The sequence below is a fragment of the Bicyclus anynana genome, chromosome 6 (genome assembly GCF_947172395.1).
Source record: "Bicyclus anynana chromosome 6, ilBicAnyn1.1, whole genome shotgun sequence".
Classification (NCBI taxonomy): Eukaryota; Metazoa; Arthropoda; class Insecta; order Lepidoptera; family Nymphalidae; genus Bicyclus; species Bicyclus anynana.
This window is the reverse complement of record NC_069088.1, coordinates 395,575-410,137: the sequence shown is the minus strand read 5'-3', so window position 1 is coordinate 410,137 and position 14,563 is coordinate 395,575. Positions and strand designations below refer to the sequence as shown.

At 37.2% G+C, this 14,563-nt stretch overlaps 1 protein-coding gene across 5 annotated transcripts in view; it reads left to right on the top strand.

The window, feature by feature from the left end:
- The window catches only part of LOC112051168 (probable phospholipid-transporting ATPase IA), an 88,095-nt gene that overhangs the window by 41,114 nt on the left and 32,418 nt on the right, over positions 1–14,563 (top strand). For all 5 annotated transcript variants that reach the window (XM_052882302.1, XM_052882297.1, XM_052882301.1 and 2 more), the window contains exon 3: positions 14,398–14,524. In XM_052882302.1, the coding sequence (XP_052738262.1) occupies positions 14,398–14,524 (127 nt within the window). The remainder of the gene's footprint in view (positions 1–14,397; positions 14,525–14,563) is intronic.

Below are 14,563 nucleotides of genomic sequence, written 5' to 3'. Positions count from 1 at the left end.
CCAAATCAAAAAAAATAAATAAAAAAATTACCGCCGACATTAGCGTTACCCAAAGCGTACCACGTGGAGGTTGCACGGCGGATTTACGGTTTTGTGCTTGCGCACGTGTATGTGTGTGGTTTTATCAGAGATTGAGACCCTGTGGTTCGTCACTTCCACAATATTTTGTGACTCCAAACTCACTCTCCGAAGATGTGTGAAGTGTGTGTGTGTGTGTGTGTGTGTGTGTGTGTGTGTGTTGTGCTAATACCGCGTATTGCCACCTCTGCTCCTGATAACAGCCCGCATTATAAAAATTATGACATTTTCAGAGCGAAATTCTTGCTCCTTTAATTTTTTTCAAAAGTTCGATCAAGTGGGAAAAAAAAACGGTTGGCTGGATTGAATTGAAACTTTGTAGGGTTTTTGTGGGTATATTGAACAGTAAAAGGCACACTTAACGTCAGTGGTTTCCGCAATATTTTTGATTGGGCGCTTGATTTTCCAAAAAACGACAAAAAGCCCTTTTTTGGATGCTTTTTCAAATTCATGTAATGATTGAAAAAAAAAATTTTTTTCAAAATTCAATTGCCAATTCTTGTAGAAAATTTATTCAAGTTTTTAAAACCAACCTCAAAATTTCTGTGCGATCATTGGTTGCTGAGATATTGGTAATCAAAGGCAAAATGATCTTTTTCCATTCAAACATCGATATCTCAGCGAGAAATGCTCGTATCGAGATTTAAAAAAAACGAAATTAAATCTGAATAAACAAGCTATCTGGTTCATATGGAGGTTGAGTCGAAAAAAATTTTTCCACGTCCGTAGATTAAAAAAAAAACCAAAAAAATTTCGAAAATTTTTTTTTCGGTGGTTTTCTTATGATTACTCGAAAAATATTTTCAAAAAAAAATTTTCAAACTCAGATCCAAAAATTAAACACTTAGAGCTACAATTTGCTTCTTTTTTTTTGCTGTACGACCATTTTTGTATAAGTTACAGCCTTTTGAAAATCCCCCAAAAATTTGGATTTTTTTTCTGCTCCCTTAATTTTTGTGCATAGTATATATGAACCTTAAGGAGCAAGAGTATTGTTCTCTGGCATGTTCACATTGTGAAGCCGTGCTCTAATATTGAATCACCAACCGTGGAGGATCCGTTTGATTCCAACGACGCGACATGCGAGTTATCGCTATTAACGCAATTGACATACACTCAGGAATTCTAAAAGGCTTTTTAAAATTTAAACTCGTGAGTGTTATTTATATTAAAAATATTATAAAACACGGCTAAAATGCACGTGATACAACGTATCGAAGTATGTCCGACTAGTCGAACCTATACGGGACCCTTAGTCATGAGCTGGATCCTATAAGTTACGCAATCCAAATGAAATTCTCTTTCTTCTCTGAAATTCTCAGTAGCTGCAAAATTAGGATCATTAAAATCTGGTAATTTACCCACCACTAGATTTTTTTCAAAGTATGAAAACATCCGAAGTTTCTGCTTTTCTGGCTAGTGCACCTATTAAGTACCTAATAATTGTATAGGTACATAACAATACGTATCTAGCCTATCCTATCCAGCCCAAAACTAAAGCTTAGTGATAATGACCAGGGAGCACGAAATAAAGTTGAAGGACACAAGCCTCCACTATCAGTTACTTATCAATATTTTTAGGGTTCTCTATCGCAAAAAGAAAAAACGGTAGCCTCACTTTCATCACTCACATCACATTGATCACTTGGCTGTCCGTCTATCTGTCAAGACCCTTTTTCTCAGAAACTGAATGGAGGTCATCATCATCAACCATACATATTGGGCTCTCTGCTGAGCTCGAGTCTCCAAAGTTCACTACGCTGGCCCAATGAGGATTGGCAGACTTCACACATTAAGAAAATTCTCTGGTATGCAGGTTTCCCCACAATGTTTTTCCTTCACCGTTTGTGACACGTGACGTTTAATTTCCTAAAATGCACATAACTGAAAACTTGGAAGTTCATGTCCCGGACTGGATTTGAACCCACGCCCTCCGGAATCGGAGGCAGAGGTCATATCCACTGGGCTATCACGGTATGGAACTATCAAGCTAAAATTCATATCAAATACTCAGGTCTACTGTCCCTTAGACCTTGTGAAAAAATCGAACTAAGACAACGTAATTAAAAGTTACAGCCGTTTATGCTGCAAATTTTCGATATTCTCATGGACATCAAAGCCTACAGGGTATTTCCCGTGAACTCAGACTTCAGAGTTCTGAAATTTAGTACAAAGCAACATCATAAAGCACAGATAAACTGCGAAATGTACACATTTTTAGTTACGTCATATATTAAAAAAATAAATTAAAATTTTTAAACTTTTCCCTTTTCCATATTAATGCGGAAAGGTACTTACTTGATTCTTGAAATTAGGCATAGAGCATATTCATAAAACACACAGAAATGGCGAAAAACAAAAATTTTTAGTCGCATCACATAATATTTTTTTTTAATAATTATAAACTTTTCATGAATAGTTATAGGTATCAAGTCGAAATTCACCTAAACTAACATTTTAAAGAGAAAAGATTTGAGTGTTTGTTTGCATTGACTAGACTCTAAAACTACTGAACTAATTTGAAAAATTATTTCACTGTTGGGAAGCTACACTATCCCCGAGTGTTATAGGCCATATTTTATCCCCGTATAACAGCGCGGCGTGTGCTAGTATTAAATACTCAGGTTTAATTGCCTTGAAGCTGTGAAAAAAACAATGCACAAGTCAAAAACATAAAATGTAAAGGTACAACCGTTTGTTATATTTCTTAATGTTAGTTTTGGTCACTATCACACAGCTTGCTTGTATTAGGCAAAGTCATAAAGGATTACTGAAGTGATAGAGATCTTTGTCTTAAATTTATGCTCGTCGAGCTTTCCACATTGTTATAAAATCGCACAATCAACTAATACGAGTAATAAATAAATCTATACCTATAATAAAACTGTAACAGGTCAAATTCTGTAAATTGAAGATATTTTTAAACATTTTAATTGGATATTTTTTTTCGTCTGTCTTTCTGTCTGTCTGTCTGTATGTTCGTTATGGAAACAAAAACTACTCGACGGATTTTAACGAAACTTGGTACAATTATTCATACTCCTGGGCTGGTTATAGTACTTTTCATCACGCTACGATCAATAGGACCAGAGCAGTGAAGGGAAATGTTTGAAAAACGGGAGAAGTAGCTCCATTTTTTAAGCTTCCGTCGCGTAGTAGGGTAGTGGTATGGTAGGGGTAGGGGTAGGGTAGGCTAGTGGTATGGTAGGGGTAGTAGTAGGTTAGAGGTAGGTTCTGTATGGTAGGGTAGCTGTATAGTGGGTGTAGGGTAGGGTAGTAGTAGGGTTTCACGCGGACGAAGTCGCGGGCGTCCGCTAATCAACAATAAAAATATAGCTTTTACCTACAGGTTTGTACGGAACCCTCGGTGCGCGTATCCAACTAGCACTTGGCCGGCTTTTTTTATTATTGAGCTAAATCACACATTCACATCAATAGCAAGAAAAGTAAACGAAAATTACTTACCCAATCATCTCTGCAATAAACTAACACAAGTTTCGCATTGAAACTTTACACTTACCTAGAATATGTGAAGTGTGGTTTAAGCGTGAGTGCTTTGGGAATTCAGTGAACCCTTCAACAGTCGTACTTTGTGCGGCTTCGTTTGTCCGCGGCGCGCCAATTAGTGCGTCGTGTTTGTGTTCGGGCGCCCGGAAATTATTAGCCGCTATTCGCGACGTGTATCATTGTGACCGGCAAATATATTGCTCAGCTCATGGCTGCGAAATCAGAACAGCACAAACCAATAGGCAAATAGATCACTATAAAGTAGCCGTAATGAAACCTGATCGTTGGTACTCTGATCATTAGCATTAGGTACCTACTGCTGCTTATTCCTTCTGTAATGCAACCTTATTAAAATAATACAGCCGCTAATAAGAGGTAAAGCTGTTTACGGAAATAACAATGCACCATGCATTGTTATTTCCGTATAAATATAAATAAAAGTATAAATTAATCATATTGATATTATGGGTATGATATACGAAGGTACTTAATTTAAATATAAATATAGATACTTGATACCAGAACCTACACGCTTTAAATAATCAAAGCCTACATGTAATAATTATAAGTAGTTTTTTTCTATAACGCTATATCTTTAAAATAAATAAGATGTAATTGGCCGAATGCAGTCCACCAGATAATATTCAGCCAAGAAAAATATAGTAGAAGAAAAAGCATTTTCCGGAAGGCTGCTATTACCGATATTAATTATTAAGTACTTAATTTCCGCCAGTGCTTGCCGCAACCACACCTGCGCGCTGCGTTAAAATAGAAAAAGGTTCTATTGTACCTTGACTTACTTGACGTTACTTATAAACTACCACAAAAGTAGAAATAATTATTTGATGGCAACATTAAGTCTAAATGTCACTTGTCATTTTTAATGCGTTTATTTTCCACCATGGCGTTAGCGTTCAAACCCTCTAGTGATTTCAAAAATAGTATCGATAAAAATAAAAGCTGTCACAACTCAAGTTATAAATAAAAAAAATAGAAATAAAATACAATTAACTTCTTACGACATCTCGATCTATGCGTACGTTTAAAATGTCATTTGGTACTTAAATCTATACTAACTACTAATACTAACTACTTAGCCGATTTTGAAAATTCATGTACCACGTTATTTGTGAATGTTATAGGCTGTATTTTATCCGTGTATTCTCACAGAAATGGGAATTACGTGGGTGAAACAGTTGACTACTATATTATATTATATAATAAATATATCAAAATTCTTAGTATAGAATGTGATCCATCATCTTTGATAGATCCATCGATTTTTTTCACGGAGTATTGAGTTAAAGCTTTAATACAAGTTTTCATTTCTCAGTCTTATAACCTAAAGACCCGTAACACCTTGCAATTTTTCATTCCAAATGTGATTAGGTGAACTTATGAGTTAAGCTTCCTCGGCGACACGCACACAAGCGTACTTATCGTTAGCGTAGCGATGAATCAAGTACCTACCCTGATTTTGGTTTCGGGGTACATTAAAAGGCTTAAGATTCCGGCGACTACACATAATATATTATCAACCTATATCTATACTTATAATAAATCCAAAGAAAGGTCAATTCTGTACATGAAACATCCCCTGATAGTTATTTCTAAAATAACTATCAGGGGATGATTAGTGATCAATACTGATGCCAAAAATGCAATCAGTAAAATTTGTGTCTGTCTATCTGTCTATATTTTCGTTATAGAAACAAAAACTACTCGACGGATTTTAACGAAACTTGGTACAATATTATTCTTCATACTCCTGGTTAAAGTATACTTTTCATCACGCTACGATCAATAGAAGCAGAGCAGTGAAGGGAAATGTTGGAAAAACGGGAGAAGTTAGTCCATTATTACAGCGATACTACTGAAAGGGCTGCATTTAAGAGGTCTAGGGGCGGACGAAGTCACGGGCGTCGGCTAGTATGTAATAAATCTATGTTTCACTCCTTTATTAATGTCCAAATCGTGGCCGTTGATGAAAATCGATTCTTAAGGAGTTTCTCCAATAATGTATTAAAAATCTAAATTCTCCGTAAATGCCGTTTGACAGCGTACCTATAGCGTTTATCGATATTTTGGTGTGGCCCACCCTAACCATCACACATTCCGACTTCGGTACGGTACTGTATTCCTCTTTGATAAATTGATATTGTTGTGGTGAGCGCTACAGGATCGATAGACCGCGTAACCGCTGTTTGTGATGACAATTGACAACACGTCAACTCCTTGAGCTGAGTGCATGGACATTTGCGGCTCTATTTCTCATTTTAATGCAATAATAGACTGTTGTTTGGACAGACAATCCATGAGCGCGAGTTAAGATGTCGAACGCGAAACAGTCGAAATTGTTTTCGTGGTTTTCTCCGACCAAGATATTCTCCGGTGATAATGTGTGTCAAATTTAATGTTTTTATTTTAATAGTGTGTAAACAGTGTTCGGAGTGAGTGTGTGTGGCCCGGTGTGTGTGCAACGGCGCGGGGATGGCTCTCCGGGAATATGTGTCGAGGTTGTTCAGCACCCACAACGTAATGGCTCCGTTCTCGCGGTTCTACAGGGCCATGGTGCTCAAGATGAACCAACGTAAGTGCTGCTTGGACGTGCGCTGAGCTGGGCCGCTTCATGAGGTTGAAAGCCTGGTAATAGATTACAGTATTTGTGTGCAAATGATGTATGTTTATACAACCAAGTCTTCTCCACCCTTGGTCATTGGTTAGTTTCGCAGTTTGACAGTGATTGCACCTAACTTGGTATTAGAAATAAAAACAAAACATACATACAGCCAAACCTAGAACTCTTCCTTTTTGGAGTCAGATAAAAATTTAACACACAGCTGTGGGTTCCAATATCAATATTCATGATAGTGCTTAAATCTATACTTATAATATTCTAAAATAAGTGGATGCTGTCTGTCACTAGTAGAATAAGTCCCAATGTCTAAAGTTATTGCTAGCCATATTTAGTGTCAAACTACTTGGTATGCTGGGTTTATTTATTTAAACAACCTCAGCTGACAAATAATGTTTTTATCATGGGAGAGTGCTTGAGAATGAAAACACAGTGGCAAATGAGTTCCACAATTGCCAGCATCTTTAAATGTTATAAATATTAGTAGACAAAAAAACATACATACAGCCGAATGTAGAACCTCCTTCTTTTTGGAAGTCTGTAAAAATTAAGTCACCGGGTAAAACCATCTCTTAATATCCAAAATTGTAACATTTTGTACATATACTTAATTTTTAATTAAAATAAATCATTGAATACTGTACTGAATTATTTTATTTTCTCACAATCATAGTGAAAAGTTTAGTGTAACACGCGGGGCTCAACCCATTATAAACATTTAACACTGTAACATCATCAAACAACATTTTCTCGCCCAGTATAGGCAAATTCGTACTTCTGCCTTCTTCTTCTTCTTCTTGATGTCGCGGCTCTGCAGGTCTCTTGAGGTCCTGTATCACGTTGACCGTTACCGATCTATTGTGATTGCCACTGACTAGATATCCCCTCCAATACTGGTTGCTGCCAGGTACAGCAGCAGTTAACTTTTACTTTAACAGTTACTTCTGCCTTACCTACTCACAAACTGATGGTTGGAATTGAATAATTCTTTTTGTGTTGAAAAGCCTGTTTAATGAGGAAGGCTGTAGGCTACATAACATCACGCTACGACAAATAGGAGCAAAACACTGATCAAAAATGTGGCCAAAACGGGGAAAATAATTTTCGATTGTTGGCTAGTTTTGCCTGCCAAATTTGTAGCATTATAAAATCAAGGATATTCATACAAACTTGTGAGAGCCTCTAGACCTCTTTAATCTAGCCCTATCAGAAATACATTATTAGCAGATACCTACTAACTATGGACTACCATACCATTGAAGTGAATCACCAATGATTATATCAATCAGAGAGAGATGGAATCAGTTGTTAAGTGCCTCTTTATCCATTTTGTTCATGCATTATGTATTTGAGTAAAATTAAAATGAGTCATTGAACCATAACAAGTTTGCAAGTAGCAGTGATACAGCAGATTCTGTGCAGTGTTACTGATGCCATATCTGTCAAAGTTGCTGCACAATCTAGATAATATATTTCCTGTTTTGTCGGTTATTATGAGATTAAGATAAGATATGAAATCTTGAGAAATTTAAATATGACAGTTTGGGAAAGTACTACTGTTCTAAGCATTTTTGGCTGGTGGGAGGCTTCGGCCGTGGCTAGTTACCACCCTACCGGCAAAGACGTACCGCCAAGCGATTTAGCGTTCCGGTACGATGCCGTGTAGAAACCGAAAGGGGTGTGGATTTTCATCCTCCTAACAAGTTAGCCCGCTTCCATCTTAAACTGCACCATCACTTACCATCAGGTGAGATTGTAGTCAAGGGCTAACTTGTAAAGAACAAAAAAAAAAAGCCTCATAGGACAATGAGGTCCATGGTTGGACCCCTAGGTCAGGCCTACAAAAAAAGTACTTATATGTTATTGGGATTTTTCTTACAAGGAAAATCTTAATAACAGCCTGGAGTTGGGAAGTTGATGGTGTTAGTAAACCCCCAAGGCTGTAAAGCCCAAACAAAAATCAAGTCGGGAGCATATTATTACTATTCCATGCCATATCTTGTTGTGGTCAATGTGAAAGGCCTGTGAAATGAGAAGCACATGATGCTCAACATTGCTATGCCACAGGTTGTTGATGCTTTGATGATGTGCTCTGTAGTGTGCCTTTATATATCAAGTGGTACCATCCAATTGGTCACCTTTTGGTATTAAAAGTCTTTAAGAATCTATGGTTTAATGAATGGCCTAAGCATTCTATTAGCTGGCTGCGACATTACATTTAATATTCTATGATATTTGCATTTCACTTAAGTATGGAATAGGTATGTGCTTATCAGCAAGTCCGACAACTGTGTTTGGTTGTGAGTAATAGTTAACCTTGACACACCACCCTGCGTACTGGCGTACTGTGCAGATTACAATCCGGCTGTAAACTACATTACTTTACTATAGCAATATTTAATTAACAAGGCCAGCTCATTACTGTTAATTTATTAAATTACATACCTAGTTATTAAAGAAATACTAACAGGAAAATTCATTTTAAAGAACTCTGTTTATCAAATTTTATTTAACTTTTTAAATACCTACTTAGTTAAAATTTTTTAGCTAAAGAATATTAGAATTTAGAATTCTACAATGTCAGAGTGATACTTAGTTCTTTTTTCTGTCACTTTTTTTATTGGAGATCAGTCTTTGTATAAACCTCATGGCTTATGGTGCTGCATAACAGTTTATTCATAGCACAAATGAAGCAGATTTAGTAAGCTGTATATTTAGTTAGACTGTTTTTGAAGTAGGGCGTTATCATAGGCCTAGGCCAGGGCCTAGCCGTTTCCCAGCGGTTGCAAAGCGGAGTGAGTGCACAGCGAATGCGTCGTGAACACGTCGCGGAGGCGTGGCGGATTTGTACCGTTTTCGTCTTTTGTAGCAAATTAACGACATTCAGTAACGAAATGGATTCTGACGATAAAACACTGCTGTTTTATTTATTAAAATTTATTGAAAAAAATTAGATTTCTGGCTAAAAATTGTTGTTGATATTGTTTGTTATTTTCTTTCCAACCCAACAAATCATCGCAGGTTAATTAGTCGTCGACCAGTTAATATTTTAGGTCTTTATGACGACGGGCCTAAGATTTGAAAAGATTGTAAATTTTGCGTACGATTTCGATATCTCGATCATACATCGTTCAAGAGCTAAAAAATCCGTATCCGTTGCGAGCCCGCTCCGCTTTCGAAAACGCTTGCAATCCGCTAGTGTGATAGCTCTGTTAGTCCTTGTTTTCTTAGATTCTACAATCTGATCTTGCTTTCACTTTTTTATGCATTTACAATTGATTATTCAGAAGATGAAAGTTATTGAAGTCACTGCAGACAGGTTTATTAGGCATTGCGTTCATACTTTCTTCTTAGGCATCGTAGCAGCATACTGACAGTCTTTATCTATCTATGGTGTAAGGCTTGGTCAATTATTACCTTGGTTTAAATTGCTTATTTTCAAAAGTATAAAGTATAAAATGTAGGTTTTTCCCTGAGGTAATTCCAGTGCTTTGGAACTGTAAACATCAATTCAGATTACACAGAACACAATTTTCCTTAACTTGTAACTAGTTCAGGGTGTGCTAATTACTTAATAAATTAATATTGTGATGTCATTATTAATTATTGAGCACTTAATAGAATTTATGACATTCTCAAAACCCGAAAATACCAACGATTGTCTAAAACAGAACAGCATACCTATCCCATGCCTGTCAACATAAGCATAAGTCTAAAACCTCATCTGTATATAATTTTCAGACGGTTATGTTACTTACTTGACGGCAGGAATAAGTAATAGAATTAGTTTATGAAAGCAAAGTACATACATTGAATCTATGTCCACTTATCGAGTTACCTTTAAAGGGAGGAGGTCACGGCGTGCGTCACCCTTGACACCGGCTTACGGCTCGAGGTCGTGACGCGCTCTACGTAGTACGTACTCTACGTACTCTACGTGCTCGTATGACTTGCGTGCGTTCAAGAGTAAGGGCACCCAGCCCTGAGCGGAGGCAGCTACTGCGAGCACTTGTAGTAATTGGCCCATTAACTAGTTCCCAACGTTTACTGGCCGGTTACTTCCCGCCGATTTTAATTTACACGTAAATTGATTAATTATTTCTCTGGCAACGTTGCTATATGGTTATTTTGTCAATTTTTCACACTTTATTTTGCAACACTAAAAACAGTAGCATTGTTGTATATTTAGCTTCTATGAATGCTACAAAGAAATAAAAAATATGGGTTCAAGTTATCTAAAACAGAGTTTTTCAGATCTCGTATACTGTGCAGTAGCAAAATAACCGTAAACTCTCAGTGCGGCCATTCCATTCCGGTTTCATGAACATCGACATTACGGCGCCCTGAAATTGTAAAAACCTTGTTTACAATTCCAGCCTTCCTAAAGCGTATACGTACGTACTGCAAATTTGTTATGACCTCTCGGTCATTTAGACCCGCATTATCTGAGTCATTTAGACCCGCAATTAATTTTTTAACCAAGTCTGGATGACGTGATCCCTATGCGAGGTGCGCATCGCCCCATGCGTCGTAGAGCTACATAGGTACAACTTTAGCAAGTGGTGTCAAATCAAACGTGTATCGCATTCTTAGGCGCGTGATATGTGCCATAGGAACTCGTACAAGCGGAGGCCATCCATTTAAAAATATTATGTAAATGTGTATGTACTTTTGGTTTAAAAAAAACCATTTAGACAAAGATATAATAGGGCAACAGCTAGTGAGCTATATTAATGTAAAGTATGATCTTAGTCCTTTCAGTAGATAAAGATAGATCAATTTTTATAAACAATTAAATTACCAAGAACTACATACCTCGTTACATACTCGTAAATACCTCGCCAATTTCAAACGAACTCCTCGACATAAATGAATTGGCTACCGTACTACTTGAATGAGGTAGATCTGACCATCGCAGGCAGGGTCCGATCACGGAACATTGGAAAGACATTCCTAACTCTAACCACGCGTATGAGGAATGACGACACAATACGCTGCCGTCGCTACTTACTTGGTCAGCGATAAAAGGTTACGCAAATGTCTTCAGCCCTTTAGTGTACATGTTATAATGACAGACAGACAGACAGAATATGTACCTATTGTAATTAACCATGGTTTCTTTGAACTGATTATTATCAGTTGTGAAATGGTTGTGAATGACGTAATTTTACCACCGCCCGCAAGACACCTTCTATAATTCTAATAACCCAATGGCATTGGCATTCCTAGAACACGTACTTACGAAGAGTTTTGCTTCTTCATTTCTTATGTATCTCTCCCAAATTACGTGTTTCCTAATGCTTACAACCTGGGCATTTTTAGGAGGAAAGCGAAAATCTTTTAGAAGCATGTTTTACCTTATATGTACCACATCTCTACTTACCATCAGGTATGATCGTAGTCATACGTGTTAATAAAAATATTCACAACATATCTTCGCCGTATAAGTAATCGTTATCGATATTCACATACTTAACCGTGTTGTGTAGCGTCCGTCGTTACATCATTATATTATTTTCGAGCGTGACTACCACATTGTGTTTAAAATTAGTGTCTGATGATATTGATTTGTATAATTCCAACAAAAACCAGACCATGGTATTGAATTTGTTTTAGCGTAGTAGCTTAGTAGTAGTTTTTTTTTTTTATTTCTTTACAAGTTAGCCTTTGACTACAATATCATCGATATAGTAACTAATTGATAATGCAATCTAACCGGCTAAGCGACGGGCTAACTTGTTAGGAGGATTAAAATCCACACCCCTTTCGGTTTCTACACGACATCGTGATTTGGTACACTGAAGACTTCTGAAAACTAAAAGCTCGGAAGGCTTAAAACATAGCTACTGAAGCGTAGAGTATCGCTATGATTTGTACCTTGTGTTTTTGATAATCAGCAATAAGCATTCTTTTAATTACTTTTTTTTTTCTGTGCTATAATGATACTGACACAAGCATCTTTTTTAAATAAACCAAGACTTTCGAGGGTTAAAAATAATAATTTTTGGTCATCTATTAAGTACTTGTACCTATAATTTTATTCTTTTTTTCTGCAAAAATATTAAACGTCAAACGTATTTTTGTTGTGTTGTTTTGCCCGTAAGTAACTCAATAACGTTTCTTTGAGAGAAATCTCTTGCGTTGAAGTTCAGTTTGTGGTTCACTCGAAATTCGTGAAAATTTAAAACAAAATTCCGTTAATCTAAATCTAGCAAAGAATTTCTCCACACAGAGTGCTTTAGCTTTAGCCAGCAATAAGAGGTGCAGCGTGGAGGAGCTCTCGGCGATCCAGAAATAAATAACCTTCTCCAGAGTATTCTTGGAAATGCATTTGGTAACGTTTCCGAATGTGTGAATGAAACTTTTAAATTGCTTTGCGCTAAATGAAATATGTACAAGAAATTCACCTTGACCAAATTACGTAGGCGATTACTTCCACAGACTATGTTTACTACATAGTAATTTCTTACAGTGTATCATTGTAGGTCATCTCTTCCCGAATGAGTCAGGTCCGGGTAAGGCGGGGGATCTTTCTCCACTGATAATCCAGCCCGTTTCGCCCTCAAAGAGAATTACGCATCATGTGTGTTGCAGTTGCGACTTACAGGGTCACAAAATTGTATTTGTCTAAGAAACGTTGCCTTTAACCGGTCTTGGTTACTTCTGTTGTAACAAATAGGTTAAAATTAAAGAGCTAACCGTTCCTAAAAAGGTTAGTCTGTCGGTAGGTAATCAATCTGGCACTTGTAGATCCTTCTAGTTGTCGCAGTAAAGCAGTAAATCTAACTGATACTTTCTTTGCTTAACCTTGACATAAAGATAAAATGTTTTATGAACGACTAAAAACGTCGTCGCATCAACAACTTTTGATTGAGACGACCTGTTTATGCGCACTCGTGTTCGGCTCGTCCTGGTTTTGATTCTCATGTCTGGTTGATTTTGAAATTATTTTTTTCCAAATTGACCAAATCATCGGCCGTAGCTTGTTTCCCATCAACAAAGATGTATCGCCGATTTTTCAAGGATTACATAAATCATTACCTACTATTAGATAAGCGTGTTATGTATACTAATATTGTAAAGTTAGTTTATTTGTTTCATTGAACGCGCTAATCTCAGGAACTACTGGTCCGATTTGAAAAAAATATTTAGTGTTAGATAGCCCATTTATCGAGGAAGGCTATATATTATGCCCATATTCCTACGGCAACGGGAACCACTTGGGTGAAACCGCGCGGCGTCAACTAGTCGCTATATATTGCTATCTATTGCTCTGACTCGTCAAATAAACAAACAATAATGAAAACCAAGTGCTCACATTAAGTAGGTAATATTGTAGTAGTTATTTTAGTAATTTAAAATGTGAATCGGAGCGTGTCACCCTCACAATAGTAACCGTTCAATATCGTCTAGAATTCAAGTAAAGTACAATAGCTTTCCGCTTCCGGTACAATCCTCGTACTGTAATAACCAAGATATCACAGAAATAATGCTATTTGAAGTTGACGATCGTTAAATCTTCTGAGTTGTTTATCGACTCTTCTCAGTACTTACAGCCTTCAGAACTTTAGGAAAGTCACAACAAACAGAAACAGAATGGCAAGAAATAAAGTCAACTTGAAATAAAGCCACAATAGCTCAACGGTAAGAGCGATCGGACTCATCACTGAGGCTGGCGGTTCGATCCCCGCCCCGTTGGTCTATTGTCGTACCCACTCCTAGCACAGTCTTTCCCGACTAGTTGGAGGGGAACGGGAATATTGGTCACATTACAAAAAATATGACAAAAATCCTTTAAAAAAACCTATTTTGAATGTAACATGAAAACTACGGATCTCTATAAACGTACGATGTGATGTTTAGATACTGATTGAACACTTCAATTCTTCATTCAGTGAAGCAACATTGTTGGACGATTGTTATTGCGTGGGCGACATCGTCACCATTCAAAACATTTCAAGTCTCGAAAGTCAGCTGATTGTAGACTTGTTCAACTAAAGTCACACAATCTGGACGTTGAACCTACTCGTATCACATTGAAATCTCGCGTTTGGTCGAGGGGAGATTTGAGCCAATTGTTTTATGAGAAAAAACTCGTCCATAAGAGTAACTGAGTAGATGTACTTAGTAGGTATTTTGAGTTTATCAAATTGAGTGGTAAATGTTTATGTCTGCAGATGAGGACGAGGTCACGACGTCCGGCCTCACGGACGGCGCGGCGGACGAGCAGAACCGCGTCATCTTCGTCAACCGGCCGCAGCCGCAGAAGTTCGTCTCCAACAGGATATCCACCGCCAAGTACAGGTAACGAGCTCAACATTTCATAGCCAGGACTTGAACCCA